Source organism: Drosophila willistoni (assembly GCF_018902025.1).
Source record: "Drosophila willistoni isolate 14030-0811.24 chromosome XR unlocalized genomic scaffold, UCI_dwil_1.1 Seg144, whole genome shotgun sequence".
NCBI lineage: Eukaryota > Metazoa > Arthropoda > Insecta > Diptera > Drosophilidae > Drosophila > Drosophila willistoni.
The window spans coordinates 981,933-1,005,569 of NW_025814057.1; the positions used below are offsets into that span (position 1 = coordinate 981,933).

The following is a 23,637-nucleotide window of genomic DNA, read 5'->3' on the forward strand; positions in this document are numbered from 1 at the left end:
CACTTTCATTACGTCGCTTGTGACAACATGAATGAGACTAAGGGACGATGGGAGGATGACTGCTGCTCCGATGACTTCAAGTCCTTAGAATGTGTTAATGTTTTACGCTTGAATGGCGCATAAATCTCTTTATGTGGGTTTTTTATGCGATGCGCCACGTTATCTTACGTTTCTAGGGGTGACGCAACCCTCGTCGTTTTGGCATTTGTTTGTGGTAATTGAAAATTTTTTCAAATAATTCATAAAATTTTATGTGATTTTCATTTATTTTTTTGTTGCTCCCTTTTTGTTTTTCGTTGAAGTTTGCATGTTTTTCATGGCTATAAAAATAGTGTGTGTATAGTGGACAGATTTATCTCTCTCACAGTTATCAGATCGTATAAATTCAGTGCAGATAATTGTTTTAATGATGTCATAATTTCGACTTGATGGCTTCAACTGATTTATGTATTATGACATGGACGTAGCAAAAATCACACACTTTAGAAAGAGAACAAAAATATGTTCTTTAATCTTCTCCTATTTTGTTGTGATGTTGGAAAACTTCTGCGATTAGTGCATCACAAGTCTTTAGTTATTGAACATATTTCTGATTTTCTAGAGGGTTTCCTTGCTACGCTTCTGTTTGTATGTGTTCCCTCAAAGTGTTCTGATACGTGCCACATCATCGAGTGCAGCAGCTCCCGAGGCACTAGGCACTTGGGCAATTGTAGATACACACACACACAGCCACACACATCTGTGTATAGTGTAAGTACAATACGTAACCCGTTTTGGCCGCCGATGGTACAAGAGAGAGTAAATAATGGCATTGCATGATTTATGTATGCGGCCCCGAAAATAACAAAACGCAACAAAACGGAATGCGCCCAACGGCTATGTGAACACCTGTGCGGCGATGTCGGCGGCGGCGGCGGCACCTAAGTAAGTGCGGTGACTGGGACGGGTGGGCGTGGGGGAGAGGGATGCTAACCACTTGAAAACGTTAAATAAGTTGTCTAACCGCACATTAAACCAATTTGGCACTGTGCTGGCCGCCTGACTGGCACCTTGGGTACCACCCACCCGCCCCCTCAGTCATTCATACATACATATCCAAGTCCCTGGCTGCCATAAATCATAGGTCCGAACCCACGTATGTGACTACTTTGGCTAGGGGATCGATAAATTATTATTAGTTATATGGGAGGGCGCGTACCGAGGAGGAAGTTGTTAGATTCAACAAAAAAAAAAAAAAGGACCGAAATCCTTGACGCTGAGGTTCAAATGCCTTTTAACTTAACAACTTTTTCTGCCAACACCACACGACGGCGACCCGCACACATACAAATCAATGGCCGACTTTGTCCTTGTGTATGTGCACAAATACATGCCTTCATTGCTGTATATTTTATATATATGTTTGTATGTACGTACGTATGTATGTTTGTATGTGTGTATATAGCTGCTGAGTTTGCCGGCCAAACCCTTAACGTTGTGTGTAAAGTGGACTTGACATGAGATTAACATCTTCAAAAGCATAGCTTAAAGTATTTGTTAGAGTTCGTTGAAGTTGCGCCTGGACAAGGTGGGGTCCTGGCCTCTTTCTTTGCCCCTTTGCACCCTACCCGGTTATATCCCAGGTACCATTTTTGGATAATTGCGTTCTTGTGCGCTGAGCCATGAGCTTAACTGTTGCTGTCATAACTAAGCAAAAAGGTATACAATTTATGGAATCATTTCTGGTCGCCAGGTGCCAGCTGCCTGCGTGGGTCGACGGACCCAGACCCGAACCTTATCGTACAAACCGCCCAAGGCAAAGAGCCCCCAATGTGTATATTATAACAATTTTCGTTGGATTTATTTCGTTGATTTCAATCGTTAAATAATAGCAAAAACAGGATTGTTACTTACGACCTAGTTGTTCTTGGGGGCAGGTGGAGAGCGTAATTTCTTTTAATCGCAAACGAGCTGCTGCTGGATTCCCACTCTCAGCAGGAGCTTCAGTGACGACTTACTTAGAGTGCGGTACGAATTCATTGGCGATCTAAGATACCTCACGACGTTGTCGGTACTTTAGACGACGGACAGTTTTGTATTGGTAGCCATCATTGGCAAGAACAGCGGAGTCCTGACTTTCTTCAGGAGCCTCTTCTACAAGAGGAGCTTCAGTGACGGCTTCCTCGGAGGGTGGGAGGTACTCATTGGCGATCTCAGACACATCACGACGTTGACGGTACTTTAGACGACGGACAGTTTTGTATTGGTAGCCATCGTTGGCAAGAACAGCGGAGTCCTGACTTTCTTCAGGAGCCTCTTCTACAAGAGGAGCTTCAGTGACGGTCTCCTCAGAGGGTGGGAGGTACTCATTAGCGATTTCAGACACATCACGACGTTGACGGTACTTTAGACGACGGACAGTTTTGTATTGGTAACCATCATCGGCAAGAACAGCGGAGTCCTGACTTTCTTCAACAGGCTCACTCACAATAGGAGCGACTTCCTCGGAGGGTGGGAGGTATTCATTGGCGATCTCAGACACATCACGACGTTGACGATACTTTAAACGACGAACAGTTTTGTATTGGTAACCATCATCGGCAAGAACAGCGGAGTCCTGACTTTCTTCAACAGGCTCACTTACAATAGGAGCGACTTCCTCGGAGGGTGGGAGGTACTCATTGGCGATCTCAGACACATCACGACGTTGACGGTACTTTAGACGACGGACAGTTTTGTATTGGTAACCATCATCGGCAAGAACAGCGGAGTCCTGGCTTTCTTCAACAGGCTCACTCACAATAGGAGCGACATCCTCGGAGGGTGGGAGGTATTCATTGGCGATCTCAGACACATCACGACGTTGACGGTACTTTAGACGACGGACAGTTTTGTATTGGTAACCATCGTTGGCAAGAACAGCGGAGTCCTGACTTTCTTCAGGAGCCTCTTCTACAAGAGGAGCTTCAGTGACGGCTTCCTCGGAGGGTGGGAGGTACTCATTGGCAATCTCAGACACATCACGACGTTGACGGTACTTTAGACGACGGACAGTTTTGTATTGGTAACCATCGTTGGCAAGAACAGCGGAGTCCTGACTTTCTTCAGGAGCCTCTTCTACAAGAGCAGCTTCAGTGACGGCTTCCTCGGAGGGTGGGAGGTACTCATTGGCGATCTCAGACACATCACGACGTTGACGGTACTTTAGACGGCGGACAGTTTTGTATTGGTAACCATCATCGGCAAGAACAGCGGAGTCCTGACTTTCTTCAACAGGCTCACTCACAATAGGAGCGACATCCTCGGAGGGTGGGAGGTACTCATTAGCGATTTCAGACACATCACGACGTTGACGGTACTTTAGACGACGGACAGTTTTGTATTGGTAACCATCATCGGCAAGAACAGCGGAGTCCTGACTTTCTTCAACAGGCTCACTCACAATAGGAGCGACTTCCTCGGAGGGTGGGAGGTACTCATTGGCGATCTCAGACACATCACGACGTTGACGGTACTTTAGACGACGGACAGTTTTGTATTGGTAACCATCATCGGCAAGAACAGCGGAGTCCTGACTTTCTTCAGGAGCCTCTTCTACAAGAGGAGCTTCAGTGACGGCTTCCTCGGAGGGTGGCAGGTACTCATTGGCGATCTCAGACACATCACGACGTTGACGGTACTTTAGACGACGAACAGTTTTGTATTGGTAACCATCATCGGCAAGAACAGCGGAGTCCTGACTTTCTTCAACAGGCTCACTCACAATAGGAGCGACTTCCTCGGAGGGTGGGAGGTATTCATTGGCGATCTCAGACACATCACGACGTTGACGATACTTTAAACGACGAACAGTTTTGTATTGGTAACCATCATCGGCAAGAACAGCGGAGTCCTGACTTTCTTCAACAGGCTCACTTACAATAGGAGCGACTTCCTCGGAGGGTGGGAGGTACTCATTGGCGATCTTAGACACATCACGACGGTGACGAAGCTTAAGCCTTCTCACGGTCTTGTAACGGTAACCGTCTTCTCCTACGATAGCAGAGTCTTGAGTGATTGTTTCAACGGGAACATCAGCAGCAACTTCTTCTACGGGTGGTATATATTCGTTAACGATTTCTGATACGTCACGACGGTGCCTGACTTGTTCGACAGGAATCACTGCAGCCGTCGCTGCGGCAATTAAAATGCACGCAATAAATAATTTCTGCAAGAAATGGATAAGTGATATTAAAAGCTCCTTGTTGTACAATATTTGAATACCTACCATTTTGGTATAGATCTCCAAGCTGATTGTATTGTCGATGGAATCTATGGGTCGAATGATTAATAGTCGCAATTTGTTGGCATATTTATACATAAAGTTTACCATGCGGCGCTCACCAAGACCACCAAAAAACATATTGTTTGGCAAACAAAGATGAGGCAGAGTTGGTGATCATTGAGCCAAACGGAGCATTTGCAAGCCTCAAATAAAAGCAACATGAACGCTCCATCACTTGAGCCAACAAGTGCCCCCCTCTAGATGGTTTTAGCGAGCCGGTTCAATTTTAGCTGTGTAGCTGTGGTATTAGGTATGTGAGCCGGTTCGTCTACAATAGAGTTGGAGTCGCACGGTGACTGCGGAACTAAACATCTGGCGCTATTTCGCTTTCGTTTGCGTTCACATTTTACGTTTCACGGTCAAGTGCGAGCGTTGAGCACATCGAACACTTTTAATAAGATTTAATGCAAAAAAAGAAAAATAATAATAATATTTATGAAACATTTATGACAGCTCGGTGGTTTAAATATTATACTATTATTATTATTATTATTATTATTATTATTAAATACGATTTTTTTAATATATTTTTATTTTTCAAAAAAACTTTAATTATTCAAGTAGCTATCGGTATTTTGCGTACTACGTAAACAGTCGGTGCGCAGTTCAATGAACTTGTCAAACAAAATAATAGAAAAGGTCGCTCGCACGGCTCGTGTGTTCGCTCAGATGAATGACGTACACATGATGTTAGTTCGTAATCAGCTAATTGCCCAAGCTGTGCTTCATTGGTGGTGTTGATGCTGCTTTATGACTAGAAAAACTTGGTAATAAAGTAAATCTTGTTAACTTTTCGCCAAGCAGGGTATCAAAGAGTAAAAAAAAAAGATGAAGAAAACAAGAGCTTACAACTTACGCGCATGTTATGCGCTGCCGAAAAACTTTGGCTATGAAATTCATAAACTTGGCAAAACAAGGCAGTCCCCACTTGGAGTAGGAGTTGGATTGGCCAGAGCAGCTTGCCGAAAACCCACCCACAAAGACACCCAGTTTTGTTAGTAGGTGGCAGTTAAAACTTTTCACAAATCATGCATATGATGTCAAGGCACTTTCACTCTGTGAGTGACTACACTCGGAAAAAACAGTGGCGAAATAAATGTTATATCGTCTGCCAGATATTTGATCTGATTATAGCTGCCGAAAACTATCAGAACAGAGAGGGGGACCCTCTTTGTCTATGTCGCTGTGCTCTCAATTGTGTGTGTCTCAATTTCTCTTGTTTTCCAAGATCTCATGCCAACTAAGTATTCCCAGAGTGACTAATTAAAGAGACAAAAATGGTTTAGTTTTAGAGTAAACATCCACATGGACCAACCTAAGCCTAACTGTGTCAAGTGGGCTAGCGGGATACAAGTGACAGTTGGTGGGGAGGAGTTTTTGTGTGCAAAAACAAAAACAAATGGAGTGTGCAATCTGTTGTAAACAGCCATAAATTTTATGTGTGCCACCATAGTATATAGAGAGTTCAAGTTCTCCTGCCCTTCCTTCGCTCTACATACTGCAGGGGCAACACTATTCTTTGCTATCATCATAAAGCGCTCCCCAGAAATGCTGCCATCTTTATCGCAATCATTCACATCGCCACTTGTGAAATCAAGGCAGGTCAGTGGCATGAGTGAAGGATACAAGTTTCTTCTCCTTTATCTTCCTTCGTTTCGTTTTTTTTTGTCTTGTCAAGTTTTTGGTAGGCTGGTAGGTTGGAACGAATGACGAAGGGGTGTGGCACGATTGCGGTCTGTGGCCTGAATTGAAGCATGAACAACAACACATCCTATGACACATTATAATATATATAAACGATGTTTTATGACAATCAATTTGTTACAATTCAATAGACACTGTGTGTGAGTGTGTGTGTGTGAATCAGAGTGTGTGTTTGTGTGTGCGTGCGCTCTCATTTATGTGATTATTTGATTTGTGTTTTGACGTTGACATTCGCCCAACTCGCATAACGAATTTTATGAACTAGAAAGTATCATTAATTTAATACGCATACGCAAACAAGGATACGAAGGACATGGATGCGGCCGTTAGTTATGCTCATTGTAATGTAAATACCATCGGGCCATCGTGCAATCATAAATAAATATTCGACACAAACACAATAAATGTCAGAAAGTTTCACCATTATCCATTTGCCAGTTAATGCTCGTAGTCGTCCTCGCCGTTATCGTCCCGGCCCTGGCTCTGGAACTGGCAGTGGGTCTTGGTCCTCGTCATCACCATCCTTGTGCTGCTTGCCTTGAAAGTACTACACAGCGCGCGCTTTTATAACGAGGGCCACCTTTGAAGTCAATATAATAACAATGCATCGATCAATTTCACAAAGTTACAGCCAATAAAAGTTGTAAATGTTTCCACAAATTTAAATAATGAATACCAAAAACTGCTAGGTTGGCCCTCGTGCAAAGAGGTCTCTTTATTATTTTAATGATTTTGCATCGCCTCCTGGTCCTGTTACTGGTGCCGGTTGGTTGTGGTGCTGATCCTGTGTTGGTCCAGCAGCAGCATCCTGTGGCATTGTGTTTACATTTGTAATTCAATTCGCGGCCATCGTTCCCACTCTCCTCCTCCACTCCAACCCCCCTCTATCCCATCCGCGCCGCAAAGTGAGCTCCCCCTTAAGTTTCTCCTTCAGTTTGGTTTTCCATTCTCTTTTTCTTGTTATTATATTTTACATGTCGTTCACGCTGGCTCACTATAATTTATTAGCAATTTGCATAATTTTCTTCTTTGGAAGGGCTCATTCGCATTGTCCTCGGTCCTGGCATCCTTATTTTTTGATTTACATGTTGTCGTCAACTCTTTTTAAGCCAATGTTATGCAAATGCCCCATAAGTTTTGCTAGTTTACGATTACGATTTTGCCAATAGTGTAGATATATTATAACGATTCTGTTCCAGTACCGGATAGCTATCACAACGGGGCCCTGAGAGATCATCGATAACTTCGCTTTGAGCTGTTCTGCGTACTTATTTTTTATCAATACAATAACTCGAAATCCCATAACATCGATTTCTATTGATGAAAGGACCAGATCTGGTCGGTCCCAAACGATCGGATTTGGAGTACTGTAAGTCTTTTCCGTATTTCCGTTTCGTTTCTGTTTCTGTTCTGTATATTCTGTTTGAGAAAGCGAAGCTACATATCAAAAGTATCTTTTTTGGCCTTTTTCTTTTTAATGTTTCGTTTTTGTGTGTGTGTGCTTTTGTGTTTCTTTTTGGTTGAGCTGAACTTTTGCTGCATAAACAATTAAAAATTAATTTAAAAAGTTTTTCGGCCAAAAGAAAAACAAAGAAGACGACGGTGAATGGTAAGCGGTGAACGGGAAGTGTGGTGAGGGGAGAGGTATGTATGTGATGGACGACGGAGCAGGGGCAGGCAGGAAGTACTAACAGCAGCCAGTTTAGCTCATTAAAACGCCACATGGTCTGTGGTTTGATTTCATTTTAAAAACGTTGCAATCTTTAAAACTACTTTGAGTCAAATCTTTCGCCTGCAGATGATGATGATGAACTATTTAAAATACAATTTAATGGCAATCAATTGGCAAGGGGAATGAGATTTGTAATTAGGAAACCAAAAGAACACACACACACACACACACACACACTTTCAATGAGAGCAAGATAGAAATTCATAAACACGCTCAAGTGATTTTGTTAACTTGTATTTACGGTTTTGTGGATGATGATGCAGCCCAAAATCCTAAACCCAAGACCGAACCCAAACCTAAACCAAATTCAAACCGAAACTGAGGCTGTGTTTGACTTGAAGGTATTAGAAACTAATTTGTACAGCAGCCAAAAGCATCTCAGGATACAAAGCCTTCCAAGGATACAAACAACAATTGTTGTTTTGTTGGCCTGTCTATCTATCTCCTAGGCTTTGGCTTTAGTTGGCCCAGCCAGTCAGCCAGTCAGCCAGTCTGCCTGATGGAAGCTTTTGGCCCTTTGTGTGCCATCTCCCCACCCAAAGGAAAGAAAAAAAAAAAAACAAGAGGAAGACAGCAAGTAAAAAACAAAAGAGGAATCCTAAGGCAGGTCAAATCCTTAACAGCAAGCTAAATCATATGCCTAGCCAAAGGCAAAAGAAAAAAAGAGCGATATGTTACATTCCGGGCATCGAATTCACAGTACTCTCTATCAAAGTACAGTACAACTCTTCTCATCTTCTTGTGGCCTGAAAAAACTCACTGTCGATGGTCACCCAAAACGAATTTAGTATACCCAGTCATTGCATTGAAAATAGGGTATGCGAAAAGGACTTCTTCTTGTTGTCTCGTTTTTAAGTCGCTTGTGGCTTAAATTTTCTTAAATGTTGGCAAAGATTTTTATGGTTTTAACTAAACAAAGAGACTCTCGGTCCATTCTCTCTCATGAGTAAATATTTTCATGCATATTTTCCTTAGCTTTGGCCAAAATGTAAACTTCATCATGGATTTCCGCCAGCCTCCCTTCACTAGCCCGGTCAGGCCCCAGCATTTTGCCTGTTTATCTCTCTTATGGCCATACCATAACAATTTAGTGTTGAAAATTTTCTAGCTACGCATTGCAAAATCTAAGTATACACAATACATAGTTGAATTGACTTAACTTTACTTTAGTTCAGCTCAATTTTGGCCCAGAAATTTGTACAAATATTTAGACGGATTTTCGTTGTCGAACATTTTCCCCATTCAAATGAGGGAAATATGCCAGCTAAGCGCAACGCAAGCCCAAGTTGAAGAGAATCCTTTACATATAGTAATTATGTATACCTTTTCCGATGTTTGTGTGTTAGTTAGATCGTTAAACTCAAATCCTGTCGTTCGATCAGCGGTGGTCATTGAATTGTCGTCATAAACATTTGTTCAACTTTGGACAAGTTGCAAGCAGGAAAGCAGTCTATTATAGAGACTTATTGGATGTCGTTTTTTTTGTTTTTGCTTTGTTTTGCCCATGAATTTCCAATTAATTCAATAATTTGAAAATGTGGCAAACACAAAAACAAAAAACAGAAAAAAAAATACTGAAAAAAGTCAATAAATCATGGCTCGAATTGCTAGTATGGCTGATATTTGCAGTAAATTTGCATTGATGATTGTTGACATTAAAAATAAATATATAAATACAGTTGGCAGTTGGTTCAGCTTACACACACAGAAAGAGAGAGGGAAATGGAAATGTGAAAATGTGATTTCCCCTCTCTCGCCTTTTGAATTCCACGTCTCTTTCCCATGTCTTTATACCCTTGCAAACAGATCATATTCATTTTGGTCAGGAATATGCATATGCCATGTCCGCTTGTGTGGCCGTCTGTCCGTCCGTCCGTCCGTCTGGGTCAACGTATATTTCTCCAAACCCGATAAACTAGTTCTTTAGAATTTTGCATTCTGCTGGCATTGTCAGTAGCATTAGAGAACTACATCAAAAAGGGAATATAAAAACTATCAAAATTGATCAACATCTAAAGCCATCCAAAATTGAATCAAAATCTTTAGGTAAATTCAAATATCACAAGGGTATACGAATTTCGGCATGGCCGAAGTTAGCACGGATCTCTTGTTTTTTTTCCTTCTCCTTCGTTTTTTTTTTTGTTGTATATTATTAATATGGATATGAGCTGCTGGTGAACTTTTCATTATGAGCATTAAATTTTTGTTGTTTGCATGGAAAATTGCAACCTTTTTGTAAATTTTAATTTAATTTATTTTTTCCTATGGAGAGATATGACGATGATTCGTTTGAAAAGCTAATTTATGATTGCTCAATGCGGCATGTAATTGCATACAAAAGCCTTTAATGATGGTCCGCATTGTTTCTATGTATAGAAATAATTTTGATTTTTTTGCTTTGTTTTTCTCGATCATATCGAAAGGTTTCCATAATTATATTTATTATAAATGATAGCAAAAAGTTTGATAAAGGAAAAAGAAATATTTCCGATTAAATGATAAAAATGCATTTTGCATTTAGATTTCCAACCTCGAGCGAGGTAGTCTCGAAAAGTTTCCAAACGTAATAAGTAGGTTGATGAAAATGAATGTAAGAGCTTAATATGTATAAGTTGCAGTGATACGGAGTTCAAAAAGAAAGAGAAACCAAATGCAAGGAAAAATAGCAATGTAAAGGTTTTCAGCTTCTATTTAGTGTTCAATTTGTGGAGACCATGCACGCCTAATTAGTCAAATGGTCGTAAACAACACGGGAAATAAGCCCAACACATGCATCTTCATTCTGTTCCCCCACTATCCCATCCCATCCCATCATCACACTACAGTGCCACACGCTTTGCAATCCTGCAGAGCAATTGTAACTTTGACTTTACTCGAGCACGATTAATCGTCGTTGCAAATTGTTGGCACGTTTTCAATTGACAGTAGAATGAGTGGAGAACAGAACAGGGGGTGGGAGGGGTACATTGCGTTCTGTTCAACCCCTAATTTGCAACCCTTACCCCTTCCCTTGGATCATCACTTCAGACTGCAGACAATTTGCCGCATGCTGCTGTTGAGCTGCTGCTGCGGCTCTTGCGTGTAAATCACACGGTCTTTGGCCCTGTTGCATCTTTTACGTGCGAGGCGGCGCGACACGCCCGATTTGATCTTGTGATACCCAAACGTCCGCAGCCACCCAACAATCTACCTATCCACCCAACGACCATCCGTTCTTCCTTGGCTCACGTGTGACAGGCTGTTTTAAAATGCCGTCGCTGCCGATGGTAATGCCGTCGCCTTGCCCCGCGTTTGTCATTCGTTTTGGTAGTCATTTTTCAAGTCGCGCGACGTCTTTTGCTATTGGGCCATTAATCACTTGGACAAAATGCGACTGGGCATACATAGCAAACAAAACAAAAAACCCAAGACTGCAACAAAAAGAATGAAGCAAACAGAAAAGAAGAAAAGAGTACACAAACTTTTGCTGTCCTCCCACGAGACGGATGCTGCTTGGTCTTTAACTATACCCTAACCAAGAATAAGCCTTGAAATTGCGGATCAACCACTACATTACATTACATTACATTAGGGCCCCTATATTTTTGACAAACCTCTGCAGACTCAAATAACTTCTTGTAATCGAATTCATATGCAAAGAGTATACAGAAATGTACTGCGGGTTACCGCTTTTTTGTTGCATACTTTCAGTCTGAGGCTAAGAACTCCACTTTGACAATTTAACGATAATGCTTCTTTCCTTCCCCTTCCCCTTCCCCATCCTTATTCCTGTTATGGCACATCGTATGTGAAGTCGGTCACGCGACCTGCCATCGCTCGCATTACAAAAAGACCCGCCCTCTTTTTATTTGTCCCTTCTCTGAGAACAAAACAAACTAAATACAATTTGATGCCGTTTCCTTACAATTCGTTCGGTGAAAATGCGTGGTAGTCATTATTTGTGACAATTGATGAGCTAAATGCAAATAAAATTGCTAAAAAAATGACTCTGAAGGTGAAGCACTCCAATATATATCTAAGCGGATACGATGTTAAGCCGACTTCCAGCATTTCATAACGTATTTGTCATGGCCTCTACCAAAGATCAACGTCGGACGCACTGGAACACGTCGATGACGTACCCGACACCTGCAACGTTCAGGCGACACTTGACAAGAGAAGTTAAAGAAGTTGAATTGTTGGTCAAAGTTGATAGTCGATAATTATTTATCACAATTTTAATTTATATGTTATAAATTAATTATCGGGATAAGACCAACAAGTGTTAACGATTTCAAATGCCACAACAAAGAAAAAAAGTAGAAAACCAAATTTATATTCTCATATTAAAAATACTTTCCCACAATGCAATGCTCGTAATTTAATTTCGTACCCAGACTCAAAGTCCTTTAGAGCTGCTGCAAAAATGGTTAAAAAAAAATGGAGGAAAAATAAGCCAAACATAATAGTATTGGAAAACGTATAGAGCGGAGTCTTTTATGATATGAGCAATGCACAGTGGGCTAAACAGGCTACTTAAATTTGCGAATTTCTCAAATATTAAAATTTAAAATTCGACAATTTTAAAAAAGATTGAGTAATCCGTATAGCTACATGATTATACAATGATCACTCAGCTCTCAACTAATAAGAGATATTGTGGAGAGGAGTCCCTGCAAAGTCGCATTAACTTAGCGTAACTTTTGGAAATTGTTTGCATAAAAGTTTGATATTTATAGATGATGATTTATTGCTGATGTATCTCACCTGGTTACAAATTTGATATTTTGGCCCCACTGTTGGACATCGGGTGCAAGTTCAGTATGTCTGGCTTATTATTATTATTTTTATTATTGTCAACATATAATCAGGTTGAATGACGAGTGCGTTACCATTTTGTAGGAGCTTCTTCTCCTTGCCCTGCGACTGGTAGGATAATAAATATACTGAAGAGTCTGGCAAGATAGAAAGGAATTTTCTAGCAGACGCCGAAGACGGCAGAAGTAGAGGAAAAGGCATAAGCAGGTGGTATCATTGCCATAATGTGAACGTGAGTACATCCTTTATATAGACCGAATAGTTTGTAGCACAATTTGAAGAATACTAAGCGCGCGCGCTTACCTGCCAGGGAGCCAGACAGAAATATCAAATATTATTGCTTGAAAGCTGAATCCGAATCGATGGGTTGAGAATGACGACGAGTATGGAGGCCGGTTGCTATCCGCCTTCGCCTCCATCCATGTGTTGTCCCTAACCGCTTTTGCCAGCAAAGCAAACCAAACGGGTTACCAAAGCAACGAGTTGCCATTGCCCTGCCCACTGTGGGTCCGCACCCACCCCCCCCCGTTCCCCCGGAAATGCTTCTCTACTGTCTGAACTTTGTTTATAAACATTTCACGTATATCAGTTAGTAGCTAGCCGGCCAAACAAATTTTCGTGTTGTAAACTTTTATTATTACAGTTTTTCTACGTATTCTGTTGAGCAAACAATGTCAGGAAAATAATAAAAAAAATAAATAAAAAACAAGTGGAAAAAAACCCAGGAACTAACCTTAGCCCCAACAAAAACAGCATCAGCAGAAGCGGCAACAATATCAATAACATTCTGTGTTTCCAGCAATGAAGAACAGCACTCAGCAGTTCAACCACACGCCCCACATGTCCAATTCTGGGCCTTCTGGCAATGTGCAGAATGGTAAAACTACCGCCATGTCTCTAAAAATGGCCCCCGAGAGACGGCCCTACTGTGATCCCAGGCTGCAGGATGTCCAGTTTCGTCGCCGAAGGACCCTGCACTTGGTACATGTGTCACAGGCGCCTAAAAAAGGCGAGAGGCGTCCCATAAACGATTGTCCGTTCTATAACATGAACTATAAATTCGATCAGTTGCCTCTGGATCCAGTCAAGGACTATGTCTTGGAAAAGATATGTAAGGCAACGCCATTCTTTTACAATCTTACCCATTTAAACAATATTTCCCCACTTTTTAGCTCACATGCAAAATGATCGAGTCTTGGGTCTCGGTAATCGTGAATTTGACTTCCATGTCTATCTCACGGAGAATGCATTTGATGAATGTGATGAAGACAGCTTGAACGAGTTACAATTGCAGGACATTGTAATGCCCAAGGAATTCGAAATGCTGCGTGATGCCAAGGATCATACCTATAATTTTGATAAAATGGGTGAGAATAACCGCAAACTTTAATTAAACAACATTTGCGCATTAACAAAGATTTTAGGAGGCAAATTACAGACAGAGAGAGAGAGAGACAGAGAGTAAGGGGGCTTGCAATAGGGATTCAGAATACAAATTGCCTCGTATTTTATGTAATTCAATGAGTGAGAATTTTACCGCAAAAACATAACACTTAATACTTTATTAAATGCGAAAACAACATGCGTTCAAGTTGCCCCTTGCCCGTTTTTTATCCTTCCCCAACCACTCCTTGTTATCGTCGCATCGCCTGCCCTCGGCTTTTTCATCGCCATCACCATCATCATCGTCGTCGTCGTCGTACTTCTCCAGCTCTTTGGAAAATTGTTCACCTGTAAACATAAAAATTCCAAACATTATCCTTTTAACATAAAATTTTATAACCAAAAAACAAAAACCAAAAAACACAAAAACAGAAAAGGAGAAACCAAAAAACAAATGCGTATGACATTTATTTGAATATCCTTTGGGAGCGAGAGCGGCATGGAGCCAGGATCCAGAGCAGGGACCCCAAAGGCGTCAACTGTAAGGCCAGAGAGTGCAGGGGCGGCTCCGGGAGCGGAATGTTCATATATATTTATATATGTATGTATGTACATATACATATGTACATGTTTATCATAGTATTTTATTTAGCATTTACATGGACAATTTCGTTTTTTTTTTTTTTTGTGTATCCTGTTTGTTTCTAATACCCTCGCCAAAAGACTTTACACTCGAGTTGTTATAGCCCTAGAAAAAAGCAAATCCAATTTCTAGTTTCTACTGCAAACTAAACAAATATGTTTTTTGCAACGTGTCCGTTTAATCCAGAGTTGTAAGCAGCAAATTAAAGGTTTGGAATATTCAGTTGTATGTATAACTTCCTAAGCCCCTGGATTCAAAATGAAAGCTTGTAAGTTGTAGGGTGATTCCTTGTCGAATACCTGACTGGGGCTTTGGGTCAACTTGTGGAGGATGCTTTGGCAATGGTGATGGTGACTTTGTCGCTGGTCTGTGATAAAAAATGTTTCATTTTGTGTATAGTTTTTTAATATTTAATGCCCCGGCAATGGATAGCTGTAAATGCAAACAGGCCATGGAGGACTGCCACACGGGCGGGGCGGGGCACAGTGGGACTGATGTGGTGTCTACTGGGAGTGGGACTGCCGGTGGTAGGGGGTAGACTAATTCATATACACAATGGCATAAAAGACATGTTGTCGATAAACATTAGCATAAAAATGTGACAAACAAACAGGAGATAACCAATGCCAAAGTGGATTGGGGACAGGCCAAAATGGTCTGATGACCACTGGAGTATACAAAAGTATACAAAAGCGAAGGGGGGCGAATTGTAGTGAAGGGTTGGCATGTGAACCGAAATAAAAATGAATTTGAGTTTAATCATTTTAAAAGTGAACTTTGGCTCTGAATGGCTTTTATTTAAAACAATTTCATATATACACACAAATTTATTTGCATTGCCTTTGAACCCAACAACAACAACAACAACAATAACACTAATAAGTAGAGAAAGAGACAGAGAGAAAAAGCCAGAAAATTGGAGAAAGTCAAATATATGAAATGCATATGGACACAACCGTAGAAACACACACACCCACACCCACGCTCATATCACGTTGCATGTGCAAATATAAAATGGCATTTTCATTTTGCATGCTTTTGGTTTTTTATTTTTATTTTTTTTTTTTTTTTGGTATCGCCTGCAGCTTGTAATCAATTTCCCTGGATTGACAAATGGATGACTGGCGGTAATAAATAAATGCTCATATTTACATAACGTGCATTATTAAAAATTTGACACGCTCTTACCCCTACCAACCTACCCTACCAATCACCATACTGCCCTCTCTAGTGCGACCCAGTGAGCAGGAAATCTACCAAATGACCAGCCAGCTTCTGGACATTTATTGTGAGCGACGTGTCCGAATCTTTTATTTTGACTGTGGAACCCGGTGCGCCCTATGGAGCAATCGTTTAAGACATCATCATGGGGCTCCCTCTGAAGTTATTGCCGCTTATCGCACACCAACTGCGCGCCATTTGCGAGTTGCAACGCTGCACAATAAGCCGAAAAAGGAGCAGTTTCAGCCGGGTGATCCCTATGCCTTGAGAACTACAGAGGGTAAGATGAGATATACCAATCGAAATGGTTTTAACAATGACTTTCATCTGTAGAGTGCCGAAACGAATTGATTCGCATGGGCAGGGTCATTGATAGCATGTTGGAGCCCGTTCTTCAGGCAGCCCAACACAATAAAGATCACGGACGTCTTGGCTATCCCGACGATCCCAACTGTGTAGCACAACGTAAGGCGAATAGGAAATTGGTGAGTATCATATCAGCTTGTAAAAAAAGAATTAGTCAATCTTGACTCTTCTCTTCCCTTAATAGCGCAAACCCAAGTGTAGAGTGACCACACGGCGTATACATCGCCGAAACTTTGCTAGTAATGAGGAATTTCTACTTTGTCTAAAGAAAATGGAAGCCACGTATGTTAATCTTGAAAATACAGCTTATTGAAGGGTTTTGTTTTTAAATTTCTATGTGCCTTCCCTTTCTCCGTCATGTCAGTCGTTTTCCGTATTTGTCGCCACTGCAGCCCATCGAACCGGAAATCCAAAAGCTTAACAAATTAAACAAATATCAAATTCAATATAAAAATGCTGAGCAGAAATTCACCGTAAGGATACAAAAGCGATATAAATGTTTGCTTAATGGGGTGAGTATAAAGTGAAGGAGTGCAGAAGGATATGCAATCACCAGGTGATGGTGTTTGATAAATAGTGTGTGTGTGTGTGTGTGTGTGTCTCTGGGTGGGTGTGAGTATACATAAACAAATTTTGAATTATGCAACTGACCAAGGAGACAACATATGATGCTCTCTTTTGGTTTTTGTTTTGCCCGCATGCCACCAAGATCATAAAAAACCCATCAAAAATGAGCAACGACAGACATAAATAAATTTTTATGCCAACCGAAATGGAGTCCATGTCCATATCCATGTTGCTTGCCCCCAGATCCTTGTCCGAGTGCCACATAAAAAATGATAATAATAAACTTAATACAAAGTAAATATGTGTGGTGTGTGTCTGTGTGGGTGTGTGCTGTGTGCTGTGTGGTGGATGTGCGTGAGCGTGAGCGTGCGAGTAAATTAAGCTGCGTTGGCTTTTGCCCGACGTGCTTATAAAAATTATATAATTCATACCTCGTAAACATTCCAGTTGGTCTGTCTGCTGGCCATCTCCCTGTTCGAGCACCATCGTGTGGTGGTCCTTGGTCAAAGTTATGAATAACGTGATTAGTTGTTAAAAAGAAATATAAGGTCGTAACGTTGTCCGAACACCGAATCGACTATATACCCTGAGCCAATGATTCGCTGTGATGTAGTGTTCTTTCGAGCCAACTTCTTCGTAGAATGTGTGTAGCTCTGCATTTTGGAGAGTGTACGAAGAGCTTCGTGTGTGTATTGGGCGTGAATCTGTTGATGATGAAGTTGACCATGATGATGATGATGATGATGATGATGTTGATGGGCTTTGTCTTTATGACCTGCACTTAACAGATTTACTTCTTCTTTAATTTTTTCTAACAGGTGTCCACCTTGCAGCTGGAATCGTATCCTTCGAAGCTCATAAGCAAAGCATTCCGTCGTATTGATACGCACGGTGAACTGTTGCAAAATGCCCACAAATATATCATGCAGGAACAGGTGAGTGTCGTCGCAGTTGTTTTCAACGTGTCAACACGTCTGGGAACTACTTCAGCTATTCCCGAGTACCGTCAACATTATTAGCAAACTTAACTCCAGAAGTTTTGTGCCAAAAAGTTTCTCTCGCTACCCCTCTCTTCCCCCAAGGAAGGAAGGCTGTGAAAGGATGCGTGTTGATGTTTTGACGTGAGCGTCAAACTAACTTTTTTGGCAAGCGTAGATAATATACCAAGTATATATGTATGTATGTAGGTACGAGTATATTTACATGGATAAAAGGGCCCTGCCAAATCACTGCAGTCGAGTTAATGAGCAACACACACACACACAAACACCGGCGTACACTTTGTTTATTTTGTTTGAAAGTTTTACTTCTTCCTTTTGATTATAGGTACATTGGCCCCACTTGCCGCCAGAAGTTATATTAATGGATTATCTATTTATGGGCGACCGCAATATACGACAGGATCTAGCTGTGCTCATCACTGTCTGCCTAATAGACCTTCAGGAGGATTTTCGCTATTATGTGAAGCGAGCATTTCTACGTTACCTTTTACAGTAAAAGCTATTTATCCAAGCCATTAGTTTCGTGATTTTTTACCTAAGTTTCTTTATTTGAAGGTCTAAAATGGAGCGCAAACGTTTTCAACTAGAATTGGAGCCTCCAGATTTTCCCATACTCAATATAACGTCTCCGGTGCCCTGGCGTTCGAATCTATTGCTCGCGAAGAGCCGCATTGGTGAACTTCTTATGACAACTCATCCGACTGTTCAGGCTTTGAACAAGCTTTGGCACGAGCTCTATGAGGATTTGGTTGTCGTTGATCTCTCACAGCTGGTGATCAACCAACGTCCTCTTGACGCGGATACCGTGCTGACATTTGTTCAGAAAAGCTGCGCTTCCATTAGAGATGTAAGTCTCCGCTTTGAGGGTCCGATTTGTATTTAAATTCATTTTGATTGGACATTTTTAACAGCTGCTTCTCACTGATTGGCTGCCCCGTTGCGCCGATTTGATGAATGAGATGCGTGCCACATGGAAGGACATGGTGCCCATGGCGGGCAAATACGGTGGACGTGCGGATACGCTCTTTCGATGCATTCATGCAGTGATGTCGCGGCATTTGTATAGTCTTATCAATAAAAGCATTAATTACCTTTTTAAGGTACTGTGCGCCTTCAAAGACGGCAATTCTATTGAAAAGTACTCTATGCATGATCCAAAATTGCGACGAGCCCCATTGATGACCTTAATTTGCTCGGTGGTGGGAGCCCATTTCGATAATGAACATATTGACATGGGTCCGGGAGTGAGACCGAGTGCGAATGTCTATGTGTTCGATGAGGACGATGCCGATCCCTTTCAGCAGCCCTTGATCAATGTCTTTGTGGATACAGTAAGTTGACAGCGACGAAAAAATGAAACCAGGCCAAGTCTAACTCTAACTATTCTGTAGTCACCTGAAGTGGATGATGTAGCCCAATTTGAGCTCGACCACAGCAATAAAATCTACATTTATCCCTATATGCTAGAACTGCCTCATATTTTTACGGATCTCTTTAAGCATATATTGGCTGTGGGCTATGAGATTCCACGACTGGAATACATAATGTCTGGAGGAGGTAAACAAATCGAATGAATCTATTTAACATTAAAGGAAATAAAAATTTCTTTCAGAGACTGATACCGAGGGCTTTTTGCACTTTATTGACGAAGACCATGATGATTTTGTTGATCTGTGTACTAAAATCGAAGAGATCGTCAAGATCAATTGGCGTGGAGTTCATGTGTATCTGAAACCGATTTATAAGTACTATTTTGGACTTTTTCAGAAGCTTATAATGCCAATGGTGGAGAAGATATGGACGGATAATGTATTACCCGATTTAGTGGCAAGTATTAAAATTAATTTTCATCTATTTCAAAATACACACACACACACACACACACACACCGTGCTTAAAATTCAACGACAATACCTTGAGGCGATTTGGTTGTGTCTCGTCTTCCAAATGAATTTAATTATTTATTTCGATTTGATTATACGCAATGATGCGTAGAATTAACATAAAATTTCATTATGCAATATTAGTAGACTGCCGACTGCCTAGCTGGCTGACTGACTGACTGACAGGGTGGAGAACGTTGTTAGGCAAGTGCCTGGCAATTTGTGTAATTAGACTAGTTGAACAGAACGATGATGGGATGTGTCTGTCTACACCTGCATTCCTGCCTCCTGCCTCCTGTCTCATGTCACTGTATCGTGAATTCTGACATTTTGCAATTGTTCAATGTTTAATTAAACTTTGTTCGAATTTCGATTTCGGAATTTTCAGCTTATTAAAATATTTAGACAGCTGCACATTAACATGAGCCTTTCTCTCTCTATCTCCCAGCCTCTAGAACTCTTTTTTGGTCTTATCATTTAGCAGACACTTCAATTAACCCATTCTCTCAGCCGTTAGCAGTTCACATTCATTAAGTTTTATGAAACGACCGACAATTTCCCCCGTCTCGTTTTTTTCCAATTTTTTATTGCACAATTTATTTAAAATAAAAATTGCTTCCGACTGGGCAATACGTTCGCATGGGCCGTAAACTTTTTCATGCATGTAATACGAGAATGCTGTGCGTTTTTGGTCTGACTTTATCCTTGTATACACTATGTATTTAAATGGTACATGTATTGTATGTGTGTGTATATATATAAACACTTTCAGATATCATGGCTGCCAATTTTACTCTAGTGAGAAAAGCCAGAGGAGATTTACAGAAGCAAAAAAGGTTTTGAAAAATCGAATGAAATTAAGTAAAAGACAATTTGTGACCCAAGGTATGATCATAGATGTACCTTCATTACATAGAAGAACTAACAAAAATCTTTTAGCGTAGTCTGAGATTGCATATTTATTTAAGTCTTTTTGGGCTTTTATCGGTCATCCGTTTTTTACTGTTCTTTTTTTCTTTCATTTTTCATTAAATGCATTTTCATTTACAACGCACATTTTTAACCCATCTCTCTTTCTGCCTCTCTCTCTCTATCTCGCTCTACACGGTGTGGCTACCTGGTCTCGGTATCTGTATCTGTATCTGTATCTGTATCTGGACAACAGGTTGTTCAGGATTTATTGAAAAAATTGCTTGCCGTCAGCAATACAACCTATCATCTGCGTGATTTCATTCCATTGAACTTGTTCATGCTGGATAATCGGCATGTTAAGCTATCATTGAGGATGTATGTGAAGGATATCTATGATTTCATAATTGATTTTTATAAAGCTCTCAATTTAAACGAGAATCGAGCGTAAGTCATTAAAGTCGGAAGAAGAGGAGAGCCCACACCGAGCTATATACATATAACACATTTGTCGAATTTTTCATAGCATTTGCGAGGAACTGGAGGAGATGTCAATGAAGGCCGGTGAGCGACCGGAGGAGACACCCGAAGTAGTTGCCCTGCAAAACTATATAGCTGAGTGTCGGGAGATGAGAATATTTGCCATAAAAGATGAAATCAAAAACGTGTTGAAGCGGGTTGTATTCCTGCTGACACATACCTACCTGTCCGGTGAGTGATGAAAATAGCTGTTTGTGCAGCTGTGAGGCACCTTCATATACACATATGTATGTATGTATGTATGTATGGGAATGTGTGGCATAGGTTTTCGCCCATTTCCGAGCGTTACTACTACTAGTTAGTAATAGTTAGTTTGTTTTAGAGACTGTGTTTGCCTTGTGTGTTGAAGCTGCAGCAGCGCTCGCTTAACATAATTAACCTCAACTAACAAGCTGAGTCTACTAATTGGTTTTATAATTACTTGCGGTAAGACACCAAACATTGAGTACTAGCACCACCACCACCATCATCACCATCAGCCGGCAAGAGGATGAAGTCGAAGCCTTCGTTAAAACACAACCGAAAATGCAACATAATGAGCTTAACAAATTCATGAATGTGTGAAAGTTGCTTTGACAACCGACAAATGGAGACAAAACCCCAAAAGCCCCACGCACACATACATGCAGACAGACATACACACACACACACACACACACACACACACACACACACATATCTTGTATACACTTAAATTCAAACAATTGCGAGTTATCGTCAAGTGTTTGTATGTCTATCTGTCTTTGGGCATGGGTCTCTGCGTCCGTCCGACGTCTTTCACATATGTGTGGCTTTGTCACACCAAATGTCATCAGACAGTTGTCAAGAATCTTTACTGAATCCTGCACATATAAAGTAATTAATTAGTTTACCCTCCAACAATAGCAAAAAAAAAGAAAAAAATTGCGCACAGCCAATTAATTAAGAGTTAAGCAGAGTTAATTAAGAATACAATGGAAATTGTAGTCATCAACCGGTCCAATCCTAATCCCAATCCCAATCCCAATCTTTGCTCTTATTAGATGATGAAATCCATCTGAATACTCGTACATTTATATTGCCTGGTGAGTTGGAGGAGGTTTTGGATCTCAGCGCCGCCCGGTTGGCAGTGGTGCGTGACAATCTGGAGGCTGCCTTGAGGTATGTATCATCAAATGATCCGATTACACTTTGCCACTCATTCATTTGGCATTTGGCAGGGAGCGACGTACCCAATTCGAAAAACTATTGTCCCAGGAGAAACGTACTATGGATGGCTTTCGCATTCGGGAGATACGCGATGTCTTAACTCTTGAGGAGCTGAAAGAGCGTGTAGAAACAGTGGACATGCTGTTTAATACCATTGAGGTGGGTGTACACGACTTTGTTCTCCTTTGCGTAGTTCAATCACCAATCACCGGTTTCTTGTATAGAATCTCAGTCGAGAGGCTAAGGCTATCAATGTGGAGGAGGGTTTGCTGCAAATTGATGTATCTGCATTCCCCCTGCTGGCTGAAATCATTGAGAAAATGGAACCAATTGAGAAACTATGGAAGACGTCATATGAATTCGAGAAGGATTATCTCATTTGGTAAGACTGCTACTCAAAAAAATAATTCTTTGGTTCGACAACAACTTGACTACCGCCAGCTTTCGCTTATTTCTTTTCAATTTCACCTCTTCTTCTGTTTTTTGTCTGTGTCTCTTAGACTGTTTCTATTTACATTTTTTGTTGTTCTTGCAGGATGTTCGAGCGCTTCGAATGCCTTAATGCGGACGGTGTGAGGGAGCAAGTAGAGAATATGCACAAGGTAAGTAGTTGCAAGTCGGAAGTTGTCATTCCAGTGGCAGTAGCTGGCGGAAATAAAAACGAGCAACAACAAGAGCGACAAAGTTTTGAGTTGTCGGATTTCTCGATTGCTCGACTGCAGCATTGGCCATGCATGGCTTCCTACTCCATCTCTCTCCCTGCCACCACCCTTCACTTCTCGTCTTCTCTCTTTGTCTGTCTCTAAGCCAATGTAGCAGCTAAAATGCAACTAAAAACCTCAAGCCACCTCGGGCCATAGAGCAACAGAGTCAGACACAAAAAAAAAAACCCGAAAAGGAAAAAAAAAAATTAAAAAAGAAATATCAAAAAAGCTAACATCGGCTATGCCGAAGTTTATATACACTTGCAGTTTTTGACAATAGTATTTTTTAAAGTTCCATAGCCTTCAATGTCTCACTCTATCCGTTTCAATTTCGCAATATCAGCCCTTCCCAATCTTGGCAAACCTATTGTATGTATGTGTACAAAGCGTATGAAGCGTTACATCTGTATATGTGTCCGTTCTGTTGATTTCGAGCAATGCGTATTAGGCTGTTGGCAGCGTTCAAGCAGGGCCGATGAATAGTGAGTTTTGTTTATCCGATCTTATTATGGATTTGATGCTTTACATGCAAAACTATCTCTTTTGTATGATAAATTTCATACTTACTCTCACCCAGACTGACAGACGGACGAACATGATATCCGACTCAGCTTCACATGGTGATCAAGAATATATATATGTACTTTATGAGGTCGGAAACTTCTCCTTCTCTAATACCTTCTGCAAGTGTATAAA

General features: G+C 41.0%; 2 protein-coding genes across 2 annotated transcripts in view; one reads left to right on the plus strand and one right to left on the minus strand.

Annotated features, from left to right (window-relative positions):
* Positions 1 to 1,838: 1,838 nt before the first annotated feature.
* Positions 1,839 to 4,381, minus strand: LOC6638992 (titin). The gene is given in 3 exon segments (XM_047012083.1): positions 1,839 to 4,186; positions 4,247 to 4,290; positions 4,363 to 4,381. Coding segments are annotated over 3 exon segments (2,256 nt in total). The 3' UTR covers positions 1,839 to 1,993.
* Positions 4,382 to 13,235: 8,854 nt separating this feature from the next.
* LOC6638991 (dynein axonemal heavy chain 3) overlaps positions 13,236 to 23,637 on the plus strand; it is a 32,878-nt gene continuing 22,476 nt past the window's right edge. The window contains exons 1-19 of the mRNA XM_023180117.2: positions 13,236 to 13,647; positions 13,709 to 13,903; positions 15,648 to 15,689; positions 15,794 to 16,063; positions 16,117 to 16,268; positions 16,334 to 16,431; positions 16,514 to 16,661; positions 17,535 to 17,651; positions 18,043 to 18,209; positions 18,273 to 18,564; positions 18,629 to 19,048; positions 19,109 to 19,274; positions 19,330 to 19,544; positions 20,766 to 20,956; positions 21,036 to 21,220; positions 22,072 to 22,189; positions 22,249 to 22,396; positions 22,462 to 22,619; positions 22,773 to 22,839. Coding sequence (XP_023035885.1) covers positions 13,338 to 13,647; positions 13,709 to 13,903; positions 15,648 to 15,689; positions 15,794 to 16,063; positions 16,117 to 16,268; positions 16,334 to 16,431; positions 16,514 to 16,661; positions 17,535 to 17,651; positions 18,043 to 18,209; positions 18,273 to 18,564; positions 18,629 to 19,048; positions 19,109 to 19,274; positions 19,330 to 19,544; positions 20,766 to 20,956; positions 21,036 to 21,220; positions 22,072 to 22,189; positions 22,249 to 22,396; positions 22,462 to 22,619; positions 22,773 to 22,839 — 3,459 coding nt within the window. The 5' untranslated portion in view covers positions 13,236 to 13,337. The remainder of the gene's footprint in view (positions 13,648 to 13,708; positions 13,904 to 15,647; positions 15,690 to 15,793; positions 16,064 to 16,116; positions 16,269 to 16,333; positions 16,432 to 16,513; positions 16,662 to 17,534; positions 17,652 to 18,042; positions 18,210 to 18,272; positions 18,565 to 18,628; positions 19,049 to 19,108; positions 19,275 to 19,329; positions 19,545 to 20,765; positions 20,957 to 21,035; positions 21,221 to 22,071; positions 22,190 to 22,248; positions 22,397 to 22,461; positions 22,620 to 22,772; positions 22,840 to 23,637) is intronic.